The 14686-nt window shown below is 41.3% G+C and overlaps 1 protein-coding gene across 2 annotated transcripts in view; it reads left to right on the top strand.

Annotated features, from left to right (window-relative positions):
- The first annotated feature begins 7637 nt into the window (after positions 1 to 7637).
- The window catches only part of FLI1 (Fli-1 proto-oncogene, ETS transcription factor), a 114578-nt gene continuing 107529 nt past the window's right edge, over positions 7638 to 14686 (top strand). Inside the window, exons 1-2 of one of the 2 annotated variants that reach the window (XM_054005435.1) lie at positions 7638 to 7822; positions 9932 to 10040. In XM_054005435.1, the coding sequence (XP_053861410.1) occupies positions 9975 to 10040 (66 nt within the window). In that variant the 5' untranslated portion in view covers positions 7638 to 7822; positions 9932 to 9974. The remainder of the gene's footprint in view (positions 7823 to 9931; positions 10041 to 14686) is intronic. The other variant, XM_054005436.1, reaches the window with a different exon arrangement.

Genomic DNA, 14686 nt, shown 5'->3' on the forward strand with positions numbered 1-14686 from the left:
ACAACCTCCCACCACCTCCTATCCCCAGTGTGGACACAGTTATACTGGTATAAAAGGTGTAGATCTTCAAATGTATTTAGGCGCCTAACTCCCAGATCCACCGGGGTAGCTTAGGCTGGGTCTACACTACCCGCCTGAATCGGCGGGTAGAAATCGACCTCTCGGGGATCGATTTATCGCGTCCCAATCGATCCCCTAATCGACGCTCTTACTCCACCAGCGGAGGTGGGAGTAAGCGCCATCGACGGGAAGCCGCAGAGGTCGATTTTGCCGCCGTCCCTACAGCGGGGTAAGTCGGCTGCGATACGTCGAATTCAGCTACGCTAGTCGCGTAGCTGAATTTGCGTACCTTAAATCGACCCCCCCCCCCCTGTAGTGTAGATGTAGCCTTATTCTTGTTCAGGAAGTGAAATCAGCTTTATACTGGTATAACTGTCTCCACTCTAAGGCTTATGCCAGTATAACTATATCGGTAAAAAAATCACACCATTGACTGGCATAGCATACTAGTAAAACATTTCTAGTGTAAATCAGGCCTGAGATCCTGCCTTGACTTACGCCTCCTTGACTTCAGTGGGGTACCTTGGAGTGTGATTCAGGGCAGAAATCATCTCCTAATTTCTTAGAAAGAGGTTCACACTGAGGTTTAGCTATGAAAACACCACCTCCTCTTTCAAACTGATCAGCTGTGTAGGGACATAACAAGATAACAGAAGCACATAGTTTACAAGGGCTTGTTGCAGTGGGACCTTCATCAAACTTCCTCCATCAATCTCCATTAATTCTTCTTTTCATATATCCCAGTTTGGTCTCTGAAACAACCTTCTTCCTCTTTTCTCCTCCCCCTCCAGATCCCCCCAGCACACGTTTCCTTTTCCTTGCGCAAACAATTTCAGATTGAAAAGTGAATTCTCAGGACAGGCTGAAAAAAGACAATGTACCTCCTACTCCTTATCTCCTGCTATCTGCTGCAGCCTGCATTCACAGCAAGCTGCCAGCCTAGATTGGGTTTACAGGAGATTTCAAGTGTTTATGGGTTGCAGGAGAGAGAGAGGATGGGAAATCTGCTAAGCAAGATAAGTCCAGGAAATAGAGCTAGTGACTGGAGCAGAGTCAACAAGTTGAGTTAGCAACCGGACCCCCCCTTGATACCCAAGGATGTGTGACTCAGTGTCACGACTTCAGTTCCCACAACACACAGGAGCACTTAACAGGGATTAACTTGTAATTCCACAACAAGGTTTCGTGCGTGTGGCGGGGACGGCAGCTGGTCAGTTTACATATTTCTATCTGTACAGTTTAGGACCAAGATTTTCAAAATTAGGAGCCCCGACGTAGTCGCCTAAATCCATATTTAGGCTCTTAAATGAGCAGCCGGATTTTCAAAAAGTGCTGAGCACTCACTGCCTTCAGCACAAGCTGCGGAGTCTGTCTACCGTCTGCGCCAGCATTTTACATTGCGTTGATTAAGATTGTAAGCTCATTCGGGCTGGGGCAGTCTCCTACTCTTCGTTTGTACAGCCCCAGGCCTAGCTGATCCCAGGATGATGATAAAAAAATGTGTTTACTAAAACACTAAAAAACCCCACCTTTTATTCTGGTCTAAAGAGAGCCCCTTATTCTAACTACTAATTCCACTACAACCCCTAGTGTGTGTGCAATTATAACAGTATAAAGATATATACTGATGTCGCTTTTTCTCCTTCCCATATGGGAATAGCTATCCCAGCATAAATCACCTTTATATTGATGTAACTGCAGCCACATTAGAGGGATTTGTACCAGTTAAAGCCATTCAGCATTTGTGCGTAGAGAAGGCCTGGGTTATAATAACTCTTAAAGGAAAAGCCCTACATTGGACTCTTTTACAATATTGCTCTGAATTTCCTTTTATTTCATGGCTCATTTAATTTGAAAAGAAATCTTCTCCATGGAGATGCGGGATGGAAAACAAATGTCCATCTCAAACCTCTTGGAGGCAAGTCAGACTCCTGCCTTTGCCAGGTGTTTGTTTGTTTTTTTTTTTTAATTCACCTCATTTTTCATTCATTCATCTATTTATGTTGCTCTTCAGTGGAGCTGGCTTAGTTCTATCTATGTTAGGATTTTATACTGCCACGCATCGCTGTAGTACCCTGAGCGCCTGCCATGCAAAATCAATAAACAAAAAGCAATAGCCAGTGTTCCTAGTGGGCTTCATGGCCCTTCTCCAATCTCAAAGTAAAAACTCTGCTTGCAGGAGGGTTTTGATTTTTAGGTTGTATTAATTTCCTCTTTCTTTATTGACTGTGGCTGGTTGGCCTTTATTGGGTAGAATGGGTGTCATTCTAATGATGGAAAGATTTTTTGAAGGTTTTGCAGCATTTCCTGAAGATGCTCAGACTCTAGTTTCACCTTACTACTTCTAGAGTTTTGTTCCCCTCGACCAAGGACGCTTTACCCCAGCTCTGACACCCTTTGTCCTGGGCTTAGTGATCTGCCTTGTCCCAGAGGAGCACAGCTTTGATGGGGGTTCATAGATCCAAACTAGGTCTTTCGTGGAGCTGGGGCTCAAACCATGAATTGCCTTGAAAATTAGGACACAAGCCTTAAACTGGCATTGGAAGCTGACTGGGAGCCAGTGAAGGGATTTGAACACAAGCCTGATGTGCTCAAGGCAGCCCAAACCATAGAGAAGGTGGTTCGCTGCATTCTGTGCCAGCTGGAACCTATGCATCAGCTCCACATTGAACTTCAGACACCAGGAACTACAATAATCTAGCCTGGCGGTGACGAATGCATGGATCACGTCCTCGTCCAAAAAGAAGGGATAAGCAAGCTGGAATCCCAAAAGTTTCCAAGTGATTATAGAGCTGAAAAATAAATACCAGCAACTGTATTATCAGCTGTTTCTTCATTTTTCTACTCTAGTTTAAAAGATTCAACCATTCAAGTGTTGGGGCTCATCCAAAAATAATTGTAGGTGGCTTAAGTATTAGGAATCACTTATGTCTGGGGTACTGGACAGTGAGCCATGAGACCTGGGTTTTGCTCCTGCTTTTGCTGCTGACCTAGTGTATGAGCTTGGTTAAGTCTGAGTGGTGTGACTCAGTTTCCCCATCTACAAATCAGGAGTGTTGACATTGACCTTCCATTGTAAAATACTTCAAGGCCCATTGATTAAAATCACTATAAATTAGTGTTTGGGGGGCAAAGACTGTCTTTTTGTTCTGGATTTGCATAGCACAATGGAGTCTTGGTCCATAATTACAGCTCCTAAGTGCTACCGGAAATAAATAATAAAATGACAGTAACAAGAAGCAGAGCTGGTCAAAACTCACAATTTCCAACAGTAATCTACTGTTACTCAGTAGACCGCACAATGGACTGGAAGTCAAGTAACGTGGATTGTATTCCCTTCTCTGCCACTGACCTGCTATGTGACCTTGGGGAAAATCACTTGACCTTACTGTGCTTATGTTTTCCTTTCATCCACTTGTCTATTTAGATGATAAACTATTCAGGGCATTTATACAATGCCTAGCCCTCATCTTGACTGTGACCTCTAGGAGGTACTGTTATATACATAATTAATAATACAAAAGAACTAAATAGTATTATTTATTATTTATTTTTAAGTGACAAGTCCCATGCCATGCTTGATGACTGGCCTTCATAAACAGAAAGACAATATTCTACCACCTATAAATCATTCCTGCAAACTATTCTGCAAATAATGAAGACAAAGGAAGGAAATCAGGATGGTTTTATGAATGATTCATGAATAGATAAAAGAGAGACTAGCTTCACAACAAATATTATTCAGGAAGAATAATCTGAGAAGCTCTGCTCTTCAGTTAAATACCTTAAACCCAAGAAACAGGCAAGGATTCCTGTTTGCTTCCTTCCCCCACCCCCACCCCTCTTTCCCCCTCCAACAGATCCATTCTGCATCTGGGGGATGTAGGAAATTTCAACTGCATAACTAATTATTTTTTTCTTAAATAATAATATAAAATACAAATAATTAATATTGTGAGGGAAATATTTTTTCAGCCACCTATCTTGGGAGACCAGTTGAAACAAGAAAAAAAAATGAAATTTCCGCATAATGGAAATCGTGAGTTTTGACCAGCTCTGCTTCTTGTTACTGTCATTTTATTATTTATTGCAGGTAGCACTTAGGAGCTGTAATTATGGACCAAGACTCCATTGTGCTATGCAAATCCAGAACAAAAAGACAGTCTTTGCCCCCCAAATCTCCCCATTATAGTATCCAAGAATCTTCCAGAAGTGACATTGAGCAACCAGTCCCAACATCTGTCCCATGAGGTTCATCCTTTCTCCCTTGCTCCCCCTAGGGGGAAATTGTGTGAGATTTTTTTTTAATATATCAGTGATAGTTACATTGTGCTCTGCTTGTACTAGGAAAACAAGGTCTCAGGAGTATACTTTGCAGTGGAAGGTGGGATTGTGCTTAGTTCCTGGAGGAGTTCACTTTAGTCTTGGACTGGCCCCCAAGAAAGCTCTCTCTCCTGATCAGACAAACTTTACCCTTGTGGTGGACAATTCTATTTTGCCACTGGAAAGGAGCTGTCAGTCATCCTGGAGCTTTTGGATGATCTTTTAGGTATCCTGACCCTAGGCTGTTCATTAAGTGCCTTGAAGATTAGAACTCAGACCTTGAAAATCATGAGAATTGGTTTTCTTCTTAGGTGTAGAAAGGATGATGTCCTGTTAAAAGTGATCGTGTTTTCCTCTTAGGAAAAGAAACCAAAGAACTGAAGGGGTGTGGGAGGGAGGGGGGTTACTTGGCCAGTACTGGGCACCTTTTCACTTTCCATATTTCCCCCTTATTTTTAATTAACATGTTGGGGAATTTTAAAACCCAATAAACGGTTACTTCTAAAATCCAGAACGCAGGGCTTGCTTATTTCAGGTTTGATGTAACCTTTTATAGCACCAGCTCCATCCTTAAACAGTTAATCTTATAGTGACCTATTAAAATAAAATGAATTGTGTTATAATTCATCCTAAAGCAACCCCAGGGTTGGTGTATCAGGTAACTCCTGCCTTTGCAGCCCTCATGACGTTTTTAATCAAGTTCAGCTGTAATTGCTGGACTATACACATGCCTCTTTTAATACTCTTCCTACATTTGGGACTAGCGAGTCTGTTTTCTCTTAACGTAGCTAATAAATAGAAAACATGAAAAGAGCCCATTTTGCAGGACTCTGAGCTTTTCTACCGTTCGGTCTAGCAACTGTCCAGCAGGGTTATCAGAATCAAACATTTGTCCGGTTTTTTGGTTTTTGTTTTGTTTTAATAAAATGTATTTGTGAATTTTCAGTTGTTGCTTGTGTTGCTAGGACCTTGTTTTTAATACGTTGGACACAGTCAGCAACAACCTCCACCAAGGCAGTCTGAAAGAGAGAGAGAGAGAGAGAGTGTGTGTGTGTGTGTGTGTGTGTGTGTGTAAAATAGAGATGGAGATTTCATAGGCATCTTTAAGAGCTCGCTGCCTGTGATGAATGTTGAAATGTTGTTTACGTACAAGTCACCTACAGTTTGTGGATGAGAAGTTGAAATGACATGCCTGTGTTGAAGCTATTTGTGTAAACAAAACTTCTGTAACTTTCTCTGCTTAGGGGTGAATTTTCTTTTTGTTTCTGAGGCTGCAGCTGTTTCCCATTTCCCAGCAATTTTCATCTGGACTAGTAAAGCTCCCAAGACGACTTCAACTAGCCACATGGGTATCTGGACTCACTGTGGGGTTTGATTACAGGGACTAACGAACAGCTCTCTATATTAGGGAATCTCTCCCCAATCCCCCAATTCCTTTGCAGCCTGACCCTTTGTTAGCTCTAGCCATTAAAATTATTTCACTGCTCCTTATTGGGTGTATGTTAGACAGGTTCGAGTCTGCATTCGGATAGGGGTGAGGATTTGGACACATTTGCTGAAAAGAAAAACCTGGGAAAGGAAAATCGAAGGTTCAGCTATATTTAGATAATTTCTTAGCCAAAAAAATAATAATCCTAGGAAGAGAAATATTAGCCCCGTGGGTTTTCTCTTCAGTATGTGTGTTTTGTGTCAAACATGTGTTGAAAACGCAGTAACAACATTTGTGTAAAAAAATGGCTTTGAAATGCGGTCTGAATGAATCACTACTTTTCTTGTTTCTTTATTTATTAGTGTATGTGTGTGTGTGAGAGAGAAAGATGTCTGCACACACAATCATCAGGACATTGAATAACATCTTCATCTTAAATTCTGTTGCCCATGATTTTATAAATCCGTTTAACAGAATTGAAATACCGATGCCTTTCTTTTTAAATCCGAGCACTGGAGTTTAAAACCAGAAAGAGGTTCTTTTCTCCTGAACAGTTTGGGAAGGAGCTTCTGTCACCTCTTTCAGATTCCTCCCAGCACAGTTATCTTTTGAGATCTTCCTCTTGAAACCCACGACATTTACCTTGCATAGGAAACTGGCTCTTAATAACAAATCCAAAGAATTTCTATATTAAAAAGTGACTCTTGCTAGGTGCCCCGTCCCTTGATACAAGTCTGCGGGGTTGTTTTCCTTAGGAATTGTCAGGAATGCTAAACGCCTTGTCTGCCAAAGTAAATTGTACTCGGAGCTACGGGCACAACTCCTCGGGCTGCCCTTTCACCCCTTCACTTTATATGTTCCTCTTATTAAGGAGAAAAATGTTTCAATATGTTGGAATTTGGGGTAAAGCTGGGAAAGGGAGAAACGGAGCCGAGTGGGGAAGGACATTTTCCAAATACTTTTGGTAACCCCGAGAAGGGTTACATTAAAAAGCGTGTCTGTCTCACTGAACTTCATATGTGTTCCTACCTCAGATCAGAGCAAATGATCTACTGGTGCAACTCCACTGATTTCATACCATTACAGCAGCCGATACATTTGGCTCTGTAGAGTTCAGAGAAGATCTATTTTTTCCTCCCTGTTTGTTTGTTTGTTTGTTTGTTTTGCTGGTTGAGAGACTGTTTTTAGTAAATAGCTAGCTAAGAAAATCGTGGAGGTTTTGACTGGCAAAGAGAATCAAAGTGTTCACATTCTTGATCCTGTGCGGGGAACAGCTCTTTCAAGTCCCCTTTCCGTGTGTGTGTGTGTGTGTGTGAGAAAGAGAGAGAGAGAGAGAGAGAGAGAATTTGTTTTGTCATATTTTCAGACCCGTGTCAGTGGGAAATAGGTGACCTGCTTTGCAAGGTAGGCTCCGTTTGTTTGTTTATTTATTTAAAACCAAGGCACGATTATTTAAAAACGGATATTTGAAACTTCCTTGGTTAAAAAGGGGGCTTAATGTAGTCCTTGAGCTCCACTCAGCGTTCCTTTTTGGCTTGACTCCTCAGCAATATTTTCCTTTTAAAAACGAGGATTTTTTTTTTAAAGTTCCTTAAAGTTGCTGGCAGGACAAGGGAGAGTCTTTGGGGGATGGGGGGGGGCTGTGACAGAGGCGAGGATGTCACATTAGGATGATTAACCAGAGGCAGCAGCTGAAATATTGATAAGGGGAAAACGGAAATCAAATGTCAAGTTGCGGCGGGGAGGGGGCTGGGGATAGGAGAGAGAAGAAGAAAAGCGCTGGCTCGAGCGCAGCGCATTACAGAAGCCCCCTGAGGATATGCAGACTGTCTGGATGTACTAGGGAAATTTAACTTCAGTGCTGCTTGGGATCCCAGCAGGTTTAATCTCTCCTTTGCCACACAGCCGCAGCGGGGTTACAGTACAGACCTGGTGGGGATTTTATTTTTGGTCTCAACCTGGATCTTTACAAACTGCTCTCCCACGGGTTGAGGGGAAAGGGTATAAAAGGTGAGTCCTTTGGAAACAAACAAGAGCAGTTAACACAAAAGACCCTTTTAGACTGTGGATGCTGCTGGCAGGGTGAATCATAGAATATCAGGGTTGGAAGGGACCTCAAGAGGTCATCTAGACCTCTACTGGGGAATAATCTATTGGGGAATAATCCAGAGTTGCCTTTTAAGGTTGAACCTGAATATGCAGATGTGTTTATTGATTTGAAACATGCCTAATTATGCACGGGGAGCAAATGAGGGGGCTGATTCAGCGGGAGGGATAAAAGGGGGGGAGGGAAATTGAGTATGATGAATCCCTGACCCCAGCAAATTTAATGCCCAAGGAACATTACCTTGTCCCCTCAACTCATAAGAGGGTTGGAGGATCTCCCTCTCCCGCCCCCCTTGTTGCAAGTTCAGAAGCAAAAGAAACTGGAGCGTGTTAGGGAGGAAGGAGAGAAAAATAAATTGTGCTTATCAGAAACACATTGTCGATTCTATAATCAGTTGCCCTTCTCTGCCAGCTGGCCACGCAACAAATGCTTTAAAAATCAATAAAAAGGGGGGGGGGGTCACGTGCAGATACAGGACAATTTATTTGCCAGGTTGGGATTTTTTTTTTTTTTTAATCAACAGATGTTTTCGAGCAGTTCAACCGCGGAGGCTGTGCGGGTATAGAGGTGTTCTCCCGGAATTGCAAACGCGGATCGGTGAATGAAACGCTGGGTGCTGCGTGACTAGCTCATTACCGTGGGGTGCTAACTGTGGGCTGGAGGTGCATTTAGAGGGGCATTCCCTGGCGGGTAGCATTGTAGCTAAACAGATCGTGGAGCAAAAACCCAGTTACGTTTCAGTTGGGTGGCATAATTTCTTGTATGCGTTCTGCACAGCGCAGTTGGGCGTGTAAACACACCTACAATAAACTACGAAGTTATAACCCTCCAGCTCAACAGCCCCACAAAGGGATTTATTAGCTATTTGTAGCAAAACTACTCTTGCATACTTTGAACGTTGCCATGTAACCTTGATCTTGATGTTTTTTTAATCCAAATTCTGAAGAAAAATCTGCCTCTGATAAATTTTCCTCGGGAAAATCCGAGCGTCATAATAGCAACAATGCGAGTGGGAAGTAAAGGGTTTTTTAGAGTTTTTTTTTCTTCTTTTAACGATGGATTTATTACAGTTGGTGGGCATTTTATAGCACTGCTCGGGGGGAATAAAGAGTTTCCTCTAATCTAGGGAAAGCGTGTATGGATGTGTGGAGAGAGATTTTAATTTGATTGCAAATTTCATTTGATCACTGAAGTTTGTTGTTGTTCTCTTGAATGGAAACTCGACTTTCTCCAGCCATCACATTTCACGATCCTTCCATTGTTAATCTCTGAATTGTGCAGTCCTGACCTTAGAAAAACTGTTCGTGATGAGATCATTGTGTTACAAACCTGAGACTTCAGAGAGAGAGAGAGAGAGAGACATAGTCTGCTTTGGTACAAGTTCTGAAGTACAGCTAAATTTGACAATGTTACAGCACCATCCCAAATGGGAGAATTGCAACTGACAATCCTGTACAGTTTTGTTGCCATTTAGGATTATATTTTCGTTCGCTATTTTTAAAATTATCATTATTGTTTTGCAATAAAACTTTTGGCAAAACTATGATTTGTGGGAAAGGTTTCTTTACATTGGCGCGTTAATGACCCACAGTGGTTCTAATGAGTAAAGAAATACAACTGCATTCACTCATGTAACCAAGAGAAACCCCTAGGTTCAAGTCAATAGGGTTAACTAGTCTCAACATGAAAACATGGGTATTTCTGCTAGCTTTTAATTGCTGATTAAGAAATTCACTTAATCAAACGTCAAACTCTCCCTCCCCCAAGTCAAAACTGGACAGGGTTCTTTTCTGTAAAGCCTGCAGTTAAAAGGCAGATATTCAATCTTGGTTATTAGTTTACACTTCCTTGTTTTGGTAGCAGTTTTCCTATTTACCTTCTTTTAAAAAAAGAAACATTCAAATACTTGATCATAACATTTGAAATGTTTATTACTGGTTTTAATTTTCAAAACAAAACTATTGTTTGTTTGCTGGTCTTCATTTTTACTTTTTTTTCCCCCTTATTTTCAGGTCAATTTTAGGACCTTTTAAAATAGCTATTAAACATATAAGGATGTTTCAGACAGTACCAGACACTTCGTCTTACGTCAAGGTAAGACATGACAGCATCTTTAAACAGGTAATGTCAAAAATTACAGTCCTCGAACATTCAAGATCATTTATATCTGTTTAAGAGCCTGATCCAGCACTCATTGAAGTTAATGGAAAAACTGCCATGGACTTTAGTCGGAGTTAGTTTAATCCTAAATGATCACACTTACACTTAGATTCGTCTTTTGAGCTCTGTATATCTATCAGTGACCAATAACATATTATGGTGGCCTCTTCTTTTTATATTATAACCAATATTATCCTGAGGTGTCCTGAATTACAGTATAGATGCTAGATGTTAAGCGATGTGATAGTGATGATGTTCTAGCAATAGTTTACCATAATGGTTTCTTATATTGGTTTCCAATTTTCTGCATTCCTGGCTACTATCTAATCTTCAACCAAAACTAAATTTCATTTTAAAATGCCTTTACCTCTCTGCTGTGCAAACCACTGAACTCCATGTACAAAAAATGATTGCCTAGATCTGGAAAGTGCTACGTTTCGTCAAAATGAGTTTAAAGACAAAGCAAAATGGAATTAACTGAATAATAAGCGTCTCTTTCAATTGTTGAGGTAAATAGATTGCTGGACCAGATAGTGGTGTATAATATTAGAGCTTGCTTCACATTGTTCCTGATGGTTTTCCTATACAACCTACCCAGATTATTTAGCAGGTACATAGATTCACCTGGTAACACCAGACAGTGGCTAATGCCACATATTACCAATTCTTGCCCTCCAAATATGTGTCTGATTGTTAAATTGGAGAAAGCAAAGTGTGGGTCTTAGCTTGTATTGTGATGAGTTGTTATTGCCTCTATTTCTATTTCTACCAATCCCAAAGCAAATTCCAAGGAAAAGGTGGCAGATTCTTGTCCCTTTATAGTGCCATTGAGCACTATATTATATTTGACATCATATACTTTTTTTTTTCCACAACAGTTCCCAAGAATGTAAATAAACCAAGCCCAAGACATCTGGGTTACACGTTTAAGGCAAACCCTGCATGCCACAGCACTTAAGGAAAATCTAAAACACAAGACTCTTGTCTCCCAGACTCATGGAATACAAGAGGGTGTTAACTAGAGCTGGGTGAATTGTTTGTAATGAAAAATGTATTATATTAATTTTGCCTCCTTTTCTCTTTGTTAAAAGTCCACGAGCAGATTGTGATTTTCATGTGCATAAGCCATTATTTTAAATGATTCTCTGAATAATTTCTGCATGTAATCCCTAGCTTGTAGCTTGTTTTGCGAACGCTTGGTTGGGAGTATTCAAAACTCCCATTTTGTGGTGTGACGTGTGGCATTGTTTCTGTTTCCTAGTGGGATGAGTGTAAATCTCAGGGTCAGGTTTTTAAGCAAAAACTTGTGCTGGAAATATTCAGAATTCCATGTTCAGTGAATATTCTACAAAGCACACTTAAAATTCAGTGTTTTCATGAGCACTGCTACTGGTACATGTTGTTCATTATATTCAGTGGGGTCTGGATCAGAGCTTAGAATGCTAGAAACTTAGTTGGAAGTGACCTTAAAAGAGACGCAAATACCATCAGAGCAAAAACTCAAATGACTACTCCTGTAAATGTGCGTGCAGTCTATACCCGGCAGTCGAGTCAACTAACTTAATCTTTAGCACGCCAGTAGGCAGGAAGAGGTGAACCCACTTTGTCATCCCATAGAAAGGTATTCTGGCAAGTTTGCCTTTCATTGTAAGAAGTGATCCTGCTGCCACAGCCTATGGAATAGCTGAAGCCTACTGAATTAGGTTTGAGGCCTAAACTGTTAGTATTCGTATGGAATGGAATTGGTCAACACAGAACTGCATCAAATTAGCTGTAATGGTGGGTAAGCTTTACTCAGGCAAAGCTCCCATTGACCTGAGAGGGTGTTTTTCCTGGGGGGGAGCTTTCCAACCAGGCCTATGTTCCTAGTTTCAATTGAACAGAGATAAACAGTTCATAGGATGTTAAACTCACGCTGCAACATTTCATCATCATCTGCCATTTATTTTGGGGCAGGGACCCTGTCTGCTGGTATTTGTCTCTAAAGCTTCGTGCGCACTGATGTCGTTGGGGAAATAACTTGTTTTCGGACATAAAAAACCAACAGGGGTTTGAGTAAAGTCTCTTAAGAGCCTGATCCAAAACCAGCTGAAGTCAGTGGGAAGATTTCTGATTGCTTTGGATCAGGCAATTCGATGTCAGTGGTGCAATCACATACGCAGAGGTTTGATTTTATTCACGAGTAGTTGCACTGTGGTCAATGGGGCTGCTCACGTGCTTAAAGTTAAGAACACGCTTAAGTGTTTGGAAGATCAGGGCCTTAATCATTAAATATAAAACAGATAGGGTGAAATCCTGGCCCTGCTGAAGTCAATGGTAAAACTCCCATTGACTTCAATGGGGCCAGGATGACACCCATAGAATAGGTGCCTTGTAGAAAACATTCACCTGAAGTGTAGGCACCATGGCCTAGTGGCTAGAGCACTGGCCTAGGCTTTAGGAGACTTGGGTTCTGTCTCTGGCTCACTCACTGATCTCCTGGGTAGGCTTGAGCAAGTCACTTCACCTCTGTTTGCTTTGGTGTTCTCGGCTGTAAAATGGGCATAATGGTATGGGGCATTTTGAGATCTACCGATGAAAAGTCCCATATAAGAGCCAGGTATTACTATTCGATAGTGATCTATTGTGTCCTGCTCCCCCAAACAGCCTTTTGACGCTGGCCTGGGGGCATGAGGAGGTTCTGAGTTTTAATTCCTTCTTCTGGGAAGCCACTGGGCATTTTTTGCCTCTCGTTTAATCTCTCTGGAAAATGGAGACTATATTTATTTGCCTACCTCTCAGAAAAGGTTGGGAGACTTATTTTAATAAATGGGCCAAACCCCAATTGCCCATTGGTCGCTGGGGCTACTTGTGTGGAGGAGAAAAGTAGGACTGGATTTTTTATAAAGCTCCTTGACTAACAGTGTCATATCTATAAGCATTATGTCAAGACTTTATCCCTTAACTCATGAAGATAAATGTCTTGTCTTTAAATGTCTCCACTGGTATAAATGAGAAGGGGCTGCTGGCAGGGTGTTCTCTGAAAGGGTCCCATGGTAATGGAATTTGCTTTCCTCACCCAAATTATTTTAAATATGATGAGCTTTCCTGGGCTACATTGCAAAGCTCATCTTTTCCCTCAAGCATTTGAAATGGGGAAGGGGGAGTATTGTAAGGGTGGGGAATTGTTGGAGGGGGAAGGGCATCTGAGTTTTTAAATTGCCTGGTTCACTGATAGTGGGTTATATTGAATCATACTGCTGAATTTCGGATAGTTCTGTGATGTATTTTTAAGTTGCATCAACAACACCTAGACCACATGGATGGGTTCCTTTTTTTCTGCATTTACATAAACCTAGTACATAATTATAACAATTTTAGATAGTTATTTATGTAATCTGAATACATGACTAATTATTTATATCTGAGCATGTGAACAAACCATCCTGATGTGCCTTCACATGACAAAGTAGTAGGCAAACATAATTATTATAAACTAATTATAGGTCCCTATTGTTTTCTTCAATATAATGATATGAATGTATATATGTCCCTTATGCCATTACTGTACTTGCTGATCTACAAGGGCTGAATAATCTGCAGAGTACATCAGTGTGCGCTAATCTCATCTAAACATAAGTACTTGACTTTAGAGAATGAAACGTGTAATGTAAATTGGAAAATTAAATTTAAAAAGAGAGCACAGGAATGAGAACTGAGTCTTAACTGTCTGGGTATGGAAAGTATTAAGGCTATAAGCAAAGCAATATGACCTCTGAATACTGATTTTCCCAGTTCTTACCATTGCACTCTAGCTTTGCTGAATTATAGTAGCATTTACTCCCTTTCTGCACTGTCTGCGCTAGAGGCAGTGCACCGATGGTTTTTGATTGCCATATTCTGTCGTGCCTCTCCTCCTCTCTTTCAATAAGGATCCAAACCACAATTTCCCCTCTCTCTAAGGCAAGGCCTAAACTTGGTCGGGTCATGCAGAATCACACAGGTGGCCAACAGACCCTGCAAAATTGGAGATAAGTGAGGTTGGGGGGACGAGTGACGGGGCCTTGTCGGAAGTTCCCACTCACAGGTGCTGCCTAGATGGGCCTGATGCAGGAATCATAGGGTGAAGTGCTATGTTAGGAGGTCAGACCAGATGATTACAATGGTCCCTTCTGGGGACCATTAATGTATAAGTCATTATGAGGGAGTGGGGTGATAGGTACAGTTTTCTCCTTCTTCTCACCCTTCAAATTCTGATGTTTCAGAATGGCAGAAGAAATGATGCAGCTCCACTCTAGGTCCCCCTCCAATATTTTGTAGGGGTTGTGTTCCCGCATTTAAATGATGAGCTCCACATTTTGGGGGTATTTTCTTGCTCGTTTCAGGGCACAGAGGAGAAATCCACATGCCCACGATTAATAAAAGTGCCTATTTCACATTTAGCACTTTTCCTCAGTAGATCTCAAAGCAGTTCACAATCTTTTAATGTATTTATCCTCACAATATCCATGGAAGGAAGGAAGCATTGTTATCCCCATTTTACAGATAGGAAACTGAGGCACAGCGAGACTAAGTGACTTGCCCAAGGTCACACAGGAAGTCGGTGGCAGAGCAGGGAACTGAACCTA

The sequence above is a fragment of the Malaclemys terrapin genome, chromosome 15 (assembly GCF_027887155.1).
Source record: "Malaclemys terrapin pileata isolate rMalTer1 chromosome 15, rMalTer1.hap1, whole genome shotgun sequence".
In the NCBI taxonomy this organism is placed as follows: domain Eukaryota; kingdom Metazoa; phylum Chordata; order Testudines; family Emydidae; genus Malaclemys; species Malaclemys terrapin.